This window comes from Seriola dumerili, unplaced genomic scaffold (assembly GCF_002260705.1).
Source record: "Seriola dumerili isolate Sdu_G_001 unplaced genomic scaffold, Sdu_1.0 BDQW01000260.1, whole genome shotgun sequence".
NCBI lineage: Eukaryota > Metazoa > Chordata > Actinopteri > Carangiformes > Carangidae > Seriola > Seriola dumerili.
The window spans coordinates 688,890-699,498 of record NW_019174515.1 but is presented as its reverse complement, the minus strand read 5'-3'; the positions used below and the strand labels follow the sequence as shown (position 1 = coordinate 699,498).

Genomic DNA, 10,609 nt, shown 5'->3' with positions numbered 1-10,609 from the left:
ATAGGCGGCCATTCATTTTCATAAAACATGGTTGGAGAAGTGTAAATTAAAACTATTCATAAATTTCAAGAGTTTAAAAGGTACAAACTCAAATGACAAGTCAACCTGTGTTTTCAAGCACACATTTATGAAAGGTGTGATGTTCCATATACATCATCCATTTTAAAGGCGGGAAGGGACTGAAGAAGCAGGCCACCATTCTGCCAACACTTCACTTTGAAACTTTAAAGGGAGCATTTGCTCCTTAATCACTCTCTGTGCTCCACCTCAGCTTTTTCTATCCGGCTTCTCAGCTCCATCTTTTTTTTCATAGGCTCTCTCTCCTCTACTGTCAGCTCTAATTAGGCCACTGTGTGTGTCCGTATGTATGTGTCAGCGTGGATGTAGGTGCGTGATTTTAAGTTGTCTTGGGAGGCCCATCACTCCACTGTGATTCCCCACTTGGCCCCTCCGGTCGAGGGGAGACACATACACACAGACTATTGCTGATGCTAGGAGCAGACATTCATTGTGGGTCTAATGACTCCCTTAACAGTTACACTCCCACTCCTTCATACAAAGCATAATATCAAACTATGCCTGACCAGCAGCACAAGCACTAAAGCGGACCTTCTTTGAAACCCATAAGCCTAAATGGTGACAAATCTCGCCGTCTATGCACGCATCATACCCTTATTCTGGCCTGCGTGAGAGGAAATAACTCTGCAGTCATATGTACTTCAAAGAATAATGCACGGAAGACATATATAAGCCACTCCTGGGTAAGTACAGCTGTAATAAACACAAACATAACAAGAGGGACACACAGATTCAGTCAACTGAGGGAAAATAAAAACCTTTGTCCTTTCCAAGGGAAATGTGCCCTTGGCTGTGTCAATAGTCCTTTAAAGCTTTGTTTTGGTGATCATCTTAGTTGTTTATTGTTTCTATTGTGTTTTCTCCACAGTTTATGTGGGTCGATTGAAGTCTAGAGGCCTGTACTGCTGAGCGTGGCTACTTGTAATCAACAGCTCTGTCTCATTCACATCCTCATAACCGGACAGGAAAACACGGTTATGTCGGTTATTCAGTAAAGCCACGTAACCCAAAAAGAGCTGTAGACAAAGTTGAAATGACCTATAACTGTGGAGCTCCAGTGGATCAAGCAGAGAAGTTTGCCGGCCATGAAATCTCTGGATCTTCTGAAGTAGATCTCACTCAAACAAAATACCTGATCTGCAATTTAAAACAGGCATCTTTGTTTTCCTACTTGTGTTTTATCCTATGTTGTGCAACATTACACATTACAACTCATTAAGCACTGACTTTGTTCAATTGCGATATTCTCAAATGCATAATAAAATCACTGTTCTAATAAAATATGCTTAGTTTACATCATATGGCTGAAAAGTGAAAATATCACATATGAAAATGTGCATCAAATTGTTTGAACCTATCCAAGACTGGAATGAGCAATAAAACACATTTATCTTAGACTACAAACCTTACTCTCTGTGACAGTAAAATGGCTTACTGTGGAATACAATAGCTGTTGCCACAATTGACTGAGCACAGAAACTTCAATAAATTGAATTCTCTTACTAAAACCAAAATATGTACTTAACCATTTGTCATGACAGTACTGCTAGCAAAAAGATGGAGTAAGTCATTAACTCCAGATTAGAAGCATTCAACCATAAAAGCCTAATTATCCTTCTTTTCAAACACTTAAAATTCGCACAACACAGTGTATAAAATGGAAACTAACTTACACAACACTTACACAACAAAACGCAAAAATGGCCCTAAGAGGCTAACGTTAGCTTACGGAGGCACCGAGGTACTCCTGGCTCTCTGTGCAACTTCTGCCTGGAAACCGTCACTGGTATCTGTTAGTTTCTCGACTTAACTCACTGTTTGACTTCATTCTTACAGTTTCCTAACTTTTCATGCTGTCTTTCCTTCTCTCACACACACTTTCTCAGCCAAGAAATCACACTACAAAACTTTCCATCGATTTTAGCAGCTAAGAAATGCTATCTAATCAGGTAAATAAAATCATTATCTTAAAACTAAGTTAATATTTATTATTTATTTATTCTTTTAGCTCAATTATGTCTTTTTCTGCGAGATAACAGATTACGTTTTTTTGTTTTGTTTGTTTTTTCACAATGTTTATATGGTCTGAATATAATGAATATACACCCATTGTTTTACTGTGCATGCTTATTCAGTTCAGGGGAGTCTGGGACCAATTGTGTAGGCAACTGAACATATGGTCTGCCCATAGACTGTATGTGCAGTCTATGGGTTTGCATCAGACATTGACTTGGTGCAGTTTGTGCCGCTTGAGTGGTCTCCACCCAATAGCCTTGCAGTGAATTGACAACTGGTGCCTTATCAGCTGCAGCTAGCTTATCAAATGAACAGTTCAGTTGAAAACACAGTCCGCAACTGACGTTTTAAAGTTTCAGGCCAACTCCTTTTAAATAAGTAAGGTCCTGTTCAGTCATTGTTACTCTGTGTCTGCAGTGGAGCTTCACACTGTTTAATATTAAATTAATAAATAATCATAAAATGAGCCTTTTGGAAAGAGGAATGAGCAATAAATGCATAATGTATAGTGTCACATCACCTCTCCTGTCCGTCGTATCTGCATTTGCCTAAACTGGCAGTGTATTATAACCTTTTTATATACATATATATGATTGTAACTAGTCTGGACCAATACATTAACTGTTCCTATAGATCAGGGTGAATCACAAACAAATGCTGCAAGGAAAGACTACATTTATTGCTAGCTAATACAAAAGTAGTAGTAGTAGTAAAAATTTCCCACTGTGACCCTTCAGATGCTCTGTAACATTGCCGTGTCACTTTTCACCACAGTGTTGTTGTCACTGGTCCCTCACCTTTGAGTGAATCATACAATTTGGTCTCACAGTCTCCCCAGTTGTAACCGAGTGTGCCCCTGTGGTGCCAGATCCCTGAGGAAGAGCTCGAAGAGAATACAGCTGCCAGTTGGCGAGAAAGGTCTATCATGCAGGAAAAGGAAACATCTGGAGCAGCAAGAGTACAATCCTAATTTCTTTACTTATCTTAAATTCTTAGCACAAGAGGAGCAAAAAGAAATGTAAAGTTTGGCGTGAGGACAACGACAGAGAAAAAAGGCCATGGTGTTACCTGGAGGAATCCAACTGTGCTTCATCAGCCTTAACTGTATTGAACTGGAGAGGGAGTAAAGCCAGACCCAGCACAGAGGCGACACCTCCCTCTATTGGCGGCTTGTGGGAAGATCAATGTGCTAATTAAAAGGCAGTTCCGTCTTCACATACAGTAGTTGCTGCAGTTTAAGTTCACAAATCACAAAGCATCAGTTTTAAGACTGCATCTGACTAGAGTCACATTTCAACACAAAAACAGGCTTCACATCTGGTGTGAGTGCTGAAATGTTTAACAAATGAGAGCAAACATAATGTGAATATGGTGTCACACTGACATAACTGTCAGGTTGCCATTAGTCAAAGGGCATCTATGGAAGTTATTGAAATATTTGTCTGAGACACACTTCAAATTGTATATAAAGACATATATTAGTGTACATTATCCTCCATGAGATCTTTGAGGTTAGTTGTGTATGTGGCTTTATTTTGACCAGCAGTCAAATAAACCAAATTATTCAAGAAACTTTTCAAATTTCATGAAGCTGTAACATCCAACATTTGAGATTCTTACTCTGTAAATGACAAAAATAGAAGAAAAAACATACAGAAAATACATTTAAACAAAGTCAACTTTATTGGCTCATTAAAAAAAGTCCATATTATACTATACTATACTATACTATACTATACAACTTATATTATACAAACTTTTCGAATGATGTTGAAAGGTTTCCTTATGGCTTAACCAACTACTGCTTACTTAAACAATGTCATTACCAAACTTAAATTAAAACTCTTCTGCATCAAACAAAGAGCCTTAAACACAGCTTCCATTGGAACTGAAATCACTGCTGGAGGCCTGGCAGAAGCAGTAAATGTCCCATTTACATATGAGTGCAACTCCGTCCCGTTTCATTTTGCTTCAAAATATTTCTAATTGTGTCTATGTGACACTGCAACAAAATAATAAAAATTATTCTCCATGTTACCAACCTTGGGCATTTGAAAATAATGTTGTAATTACAAATAGACACTGAAAAAGTACAAACATGTGTGTTAAGAGTGAGTAAATCCCACTTGAGGTTAGTAGTTGTATCGTCTCTCCCAATATCCTCCTCCCAATTAGTGAGGTATGGCTGCAGTCACAACTTTACTATAGGGCCCATACCGGCCAAAAACGTCTTTGCCAACCACTGCGACACATACCTTGTGCCCGGGCTTGTACTTTGTGACCATCACACACATGGGCAGCTTGATGGCCTTCACTTCACCAAGCATATTCCAATTTGGGAAGACGCTGCTACCCTTACCCTTTTCCGTAGTCATGTAGACGCTACAGCAGGGGGGAGAGAGAGAAAAGGAATACATAAAAAGGACAGCTGTAGCGAAAGCTACAAACTGGCTGAACTCTGCTTCCATCGGGTGGTCATATGATGACATAAACAGTACAATATTCTCCTGACAGATGTGTGAAAAGGTAGAACTCCTGTGATAAACTTAGTTAAGAGTGGATGTTTGTCTCAGAAGCTGAGTGATTTTGGGAAAATATTAATCCAATTCCCATCAACAACATAAATACTAACTATGTTATATGATGCTTAATTTTTAATAAAGTTCTGTTTTGAAAAATAAACTGTAAAATTCGGGCACAAGGCTGCCAGATGTTATCATTGTCTGCCACAATGCTTGCATTAGACTGCGATAGCATCTGTAGTCTTGATAATGTTGCCATCTCAAACCATTTAACTCCTCTAGAGATAAAACGATCAGCTCATCAATTAGTTGATCAACAGAAAAATTATTGGCAATACTTTTGATCCACGATGTAATAGAAAAATCATATTCTGCACCTTGTGTGACCGGGGTTTGAACTTTGTATGACCTGGCTTTGTACAACCCTGGACATGAATCTGTCCTCACATGTATGCTCCTTATCTCAGTACTGTCAGGTACAAACTAAGGAGTAGCTTGTCCTTGAACGCGCAGCTGCTTCCTCTTGGCGGTTGGACAGTTTTGATAGTGCCCAGAATTGTTCACACACACACACATCCTGACCCTGCCTCCTTTCCTTTCTCTATAAAGTTAATGTACACTTTTTGTTCGATATCAGTCTGCAATTGCACTCTGTTGTGACTGTACACTGATGTTTGATGTATTGTACCATGGCCGATATGATACTGATTCGATTTGTTTCTTCTTTTTTCCCTTGTCTTTACATAAAGTCTGAGTGTATCAGACAGAGGCAGTTTGGACTGCATGATGATACACTGGCTGTGGGATATTGAATGGGCAGCAACCTGCCTTTTAAAACACACTATCACTTGCCCTGTGCTGCTTCTCACCTGTAACTATCCATGGGCGGGGCAGAGGGGTCTTCCTCCTCTACTTTCCAGAGCACAGAGAGGCCAGCAGGCTCCCGGATGAGGGCCAGATGTACTTCTGGTCTCTGGGGGATGTTATATGAGGCCGCTTCCATGTTCAGGACGGAGGGGAATGTAGTGGAGGGAAGAGGCGGATGCAAGAGCTTGACCTTGTTGTAAGAAAAGAGGGCAGGAGTGGAGGTAATGTGAGCAAACAGTCAAGCAGATTACTAATGTGGGTTGCCGTGAGCTTGTCTATTACCTGCTCTGAGTCTGTGTGCTTGGGAATGTTACGATCACCAGGAGAGAGACATTCTACTTTCACATCCTTGCACTCCTCAATATTGTTTTCTTTATGCTGCTCATCGTCCGTGACATGTCCCTGAATTACACATACCATAAAGAAAGAGGAGCAAATGAAGGCAAGACAAAAAAAACAGTCACAAACAATGAAAAACACACTGAAAACAAATGTGATGTAAGATTTTATGTAAAGTAAATGATTTTTTCACTTGCTTGAGTAGCTTGTCATTAGTTACACATAACATATTTATGCGTGGTATGTTTTGAAATTAATATATCTAATGATGACGCATCCTACCTTGCTCTCAGAGGCACCATAAGGAGTGAGAACTGGAGATGACTTCTCTTTTAAATCTGCTATGGCAGCCGTCAAAGCTTAACACGGATTATGTACAATCACAAGTAGCAGAAGAAGAGACAGGAGACAGTGGGAAAAAAGGATGTAGTTATTTATGTACTAACTGACTCATATTATTGAATTTGAGTTGTTATAATAGCTCATCGTGTCAGTTTTTCTCACTGCATGGAGAAATAACATTGAAGGAAGCTATTTATTTAAGGCTTGAGCCTGTATGAAATCATCTTACCGTCATTATCTGCACGCATCTTCTTTAGTGACTTTTTTGTGGTTTCCTGGAGAGAAAGGACCGATCAACTCAAACCTCCATTTTCACAGTTTTTAAGTTATTGAAAACAGTGTAATTCACTATATTAATTACGCATTTTGACTTTAATCCTTTCCTCTATGTATATGGTAGAATTCTTGATCTCAAAGTCCCAACTCAAGCTGAATAATTATTGTCCAAATTAAAATTAACACTGGCCTATGTGAAAATTGTTCTTTGCTGGATAAAGCAAGGATAAAATACAACTTAATTATTAATAATTTAATACATTTCCATGTTTACATTACATTTCAACATTATTTTACTAATTTTAAGAATCAAAAACTAGATATGTACCATCATTTGAAAGAGCTCTCCCTTCTTGTCCATGCAATCCACGCTCTTTTTGTCGACTGAAAAGTAAAATTGGATTGAATTTATACACATGTTCAACCAATGGCAAATATTCACTGTTGCGCACATGGTTGCTAGGCTCTTACTCTTTGACATGGTTTCCATCATTTCACCCTCAGACTCTGTCCTGCAGAGTTGGACAACAAATCAAACTGTCTCAAAATTGATTAAATCCAAAGAAATGCAAAGTACAATTTGACATCAAGGGCTTTCATAATTCTCACAGAGGAGTAATATTACCAATCTGGTTCTACATACCTGCTTATGTTGTTGTTAGCAAGTGACGGATGTGGACTCTGAAAAGGTTAACATTTAGAGTGTATGAATCTGTGCTCTGTGTGTGGGCAGTGTTTACATCTCAAATTATACCAGATCATTATATTAAGAAATTATATCATTACTTAAAAATTTAACTGCATTGGTATATTATGGCTTTGACACTGAACATGCATGTCAGTCCATACACAATATATCTGTCTGTCTGCATCAAACCTTTTTCTGTGTCTTTGTCATGTAGGCAAGAGCGGCTTCTGCTCTCTTTGAGACCGTGTTGATTCGAGCCTGAGGGAGAGAGGAGCATTCTGTAAAGATTTGTTGGGTCTGAGGTATTTTTTAGCACCACTTTGGCTTTGAAACATACACACAATACATTCATATTTGGGTCTTTTGGTTTTACTAGATAAGAAATGTCAACATAACCAAAAACATTGAGATATGGGTGAATATGAGATCCAGGTGGATATAATCAAATGAAGAAAAAAACAGAAAGACACATGAACAATGGGTGAAGCTTGACAGATGAAGACAGGATTTGCCAGTAGCTGTCAAAATTCAGGAAGGGTCTAAGCAGAGAAATAAGAAAAAAGGCAAGAGACTTATTTTAAAATGGATTGGAGAAATTAAAAGGGGAAAAAAATGAAGTCAGATCAAAGAAGAAGGAAGGGAACAAAATGAACAAACAAAGAAAAGTGGTAAGTCACATTACCAAAACAAAGAGGTAAAAATGTGAACCAGCACTTCCACCGACCTCCAGTTTTTGGATTGAGCTTTCATAGTTGTATCCATTATCCAGCTTTTCAATAGTTTCTATCAAACCCTCGAGCCTGATTTCATTCTTCTTCACTGCACTGCGAACCTCCTGCTTGATCAGTGTCTGGAGCTGTGGACACACGTACACGGTAGAGCTTCTTTCATTCACTTCAGATGTATATGCATTTGCAAATGTAACCATGCACAGAAAAAGAGTACATTTGACAATGACAGTTTGCTGTGTTTTCTCTTACTTCAGACTGGGAGATTTTTATCTTTTTATCACTGGCTCCAGATGAAGTTGCCATGGAGGGCAATCTCTTCATTCTTCATGCAAAATGCATACAGACAAACAAACGCAAAGACAGAATGTCAAGATTCACCAGGTATCCAATTGGTAATGTTTGCCGCGCCACCATAACTCTTTAAAGACACTTACATCTATTATATGTGGCAAAATAAGAGATTAACATGTTACAACTGAAGCATCCATCTTTTTACTCCAGGACTATCACACTCATACGCAGTCATACACCGATGGAACAGCCATCAGGGGCAATGTGGGGTTCAGTATCTTGCCCAAGGACACTTGGGCAAGATACTGACACTTTGACATGCGGCCTGGAGGAGATGAGGATCGAACTACCGACCTTCTAATTAGTGGACGACCCGCTCCCCCTCCTGAGCCACAGCCGCCCCACAAAGTGCATAATAATTAAGCCAAACAGCTGCATCAATAGCCTCTAGGTTCATTTTTACATTGCAGAACAATGTAAGGGCAGGATTAACCAGACAGCAAAACAATTCTATTTCTATTTATTGTCCTTGGTCGACTCCAGCCCCAACTTATTCCATCTGTCTACACCTTCCCCAGGTGTAGACAGCATAAAAATCAATTTGGGTAACCAGGCACTTTTTTCCTCCCCTTAAAACAACAACAAAAAAAAACTTAACAGGGATGACGAAACATAGTAGGAGATCCTCTCACATCCATCTTTTGTGCGAATCGAAAATCATTTGCTTGACTGGCCCAGCTAGCAACAAAATTAGCAGCAGGGCATGCTGAAGCTAGACAAACAAAATATCTGTGTGTGTGTGTGTGTGTGTGTGTGTGTGTGTGTGTGTGTGTGTGTGTGTAGATTATATTATTAGTCGAGCTGCAAGTCAGTCTGCCAAAGCTACAAGCAGCTTTGGCAAGATAGAAGCATTTATGAAGCTGTTCTGCAATTATGTAGCCGCTGGAGGTTAACTCACACATCCAGAAGACTCAAGGCCACTTCTGCATCAGATTTCAATCCTTTTACTTCTTTCAGTGCACGCCACCTATTAAATGCCATTCCAATGTTCACTCGAGCTCTCACCCTTGATCTGCATGTTACCTTCTGAGGCAAAGGTTTGCGTTTCTTGGGTCTTGTGGAATCGTTTACTCTGTCTTGAGCTGGTGTTTTAAAGCCTCTGCGACCTTCAGTTTCATCTTGACACCCTGCCATTTTTCACAAACCCTGAAGTACACTGTCAAGACAGAAGCTGCATGCAGATGGTTTTGTAGGGTGGGAGGATCATCAGAGAATGTACAAGGTGAGGGAGGCGGCTGATGCTGTCACCAACGACCTGAAGTTGTCATGAAACCTGGCAACAACAACAGCCTTTGTTAATTTGGTCTCACTCCTATTACTTGACTCTGGACTGGGTAAACCTAATATACAATATAATCCTATTACAATATAACACATTACAACAATGTCATATTCCACATAATGATATATTGTATGACAGTCCCCTACTATACAGATATCTCTGTAACAGACAAGGTAAGCAACCTCTGAAATGGAAAGAAAATGACAGAAATTTGAGAACAGTTATGTTCTAAATGTACTTACTGCAGTTGGAAGTTGTTTTATTTAGTTTAACAGGAATGAGTGACAAACAGTTTTAAGTTTTAGCTTTTTGTACCAACAGCAATATTAAAACATCAGTTATATACTTGTCAGAGGCTAGAAAATGCAATAGTTCAGAATTAAAGTGACGGAAGTAAGGGAATTATTCATTTTTACCCCAGAACCACACAAGAAGCTATTGTGACACAATGATGTCACAGAATCAATGACGCCACACGGTTCTCGAGTCTCGATATGTTGCTATATTGGTTATTAGTCCTACTTCTGTTATCTATGTTCCTTCTTTGCTGGCCTTTGTCGGTGCTGTGACAAAGTCCTTAACTTATTTTCAAACCTCCATATCAACATAAACACAGAAAACAGAAAAATGTACAATTAAAACAGTTAAAGAGCAACTTAAAAGCTTTACTGTCCGATTCATCAGACAAAAAGAAACAATGTTTTCTTTGCAGTCTACACTATAGCCAATTTAATATGTTCTCTCAGATATTACTAGATAATATAATGTTGCGCACACGGGCTTGTGAATACGAAAACAAAAATCAAGACCATCAGTGGCAAAGTGTTTCGTTAGAGCAAAAAGCTAGCCAGCATATAAGCTAACTGCTAAAGGGACTAGCTAACTTTTAGCTGGAGCTTTTACAATTGGCTAGGAAATAACTAACAAATAAGATAATTAACGTTAACGAACAAGAGAGGCAGCTATCATAAGAGAGAGGGTTAAAGTGAAATCAAAGTATCATTTATAATGCAAATACCTCAACAATCAACAGGGAGCCTTTGCTTGCTTTGGCAGGAAGTTGTATTCTGGTGTCGTGTCCGTTCCACTTCCGCCTATTTTACACGATTAATACTTT

At 39.0% G+C, this 10,609-nt stretch overlaps 1 protein-coding gene across 5 annotated transcripts; it reads right to left on the bottom strand.

Annotated features, from left to right (window-relative positions):
- Positions 1–3,776: 3,776 nt before the first annotated feature.
- Positions 3,777–10,569, bottom strand: atf7ip2 (activating transcription factor 7 interacting protein 2). 5 transcript variants are annotated; one of them, XM_022756946.1, is made up of 13 exons: positions 10,511–10,555; positions 9,109–9,483; positions 8,109–8,181; positions 7,853–7,984; positions 7,318–7,386; positions 7,084–7,121; positions 6,912–6,952; positions 6,769–6,824; positions 6,394–6,439; positions 6,105–6,181; positions 5,766–5,885; positions 5,486–5,673; positions 3,777–4,476 (listed from the first exon to the last, which is right to left on the bottom strand). In XM_022756946.1, exons 2-13 carry the CDS (start codon positions 9,342–9,344, stop codon positions 4,266–4,268), a joined length of 1,287 nt encoding a protein of 428 aa, XP_022612667.1. In that variant the 5' UTR covers positions 9,345–9,483; positions 10,511–10,555; the 3' UTR covers positions 3,777–4,265. The 5 variants fall into 5 exon arrangements, with proteins under 5 accessions (XP_022612667.1, XP_022612668.1, XP_022612670.1 ...); XM_022756947.1 differs by having other exon boundaries at positions 6,105–6,160; XM_022756949.1 differs by lacking the exon at positions 9,109–9,483 and having other exon boundaries at positions 10,511–10,569.
- Between the last annotated feature and the right edge of the window lie 40 nt (positions 10,570–10,609).

Coding starts and splice junctions, on each gene's coding strand:
- atf7ip2 (XM_022756946.1), bottom strand. CDS start 9,344: ATGGCAGGGTGTCAAGATGAAACTGAAGGTCGCAGAGGCTTTAAAACA. Junction 6,440..6,768: donor GAGAGCTCTTTCAAATGATG/GTACATATCTAG, acceptor CTTTCTCTCCAG/GAAACCACAAAAAAGTCACT. Junction 5,886..6,104: donor ATGGTGCCTCTGAGAGCAAG/GTAGGATGCGTC, acceptor TGTGTAATTCAG/GGACATGTCACGGACGATGA.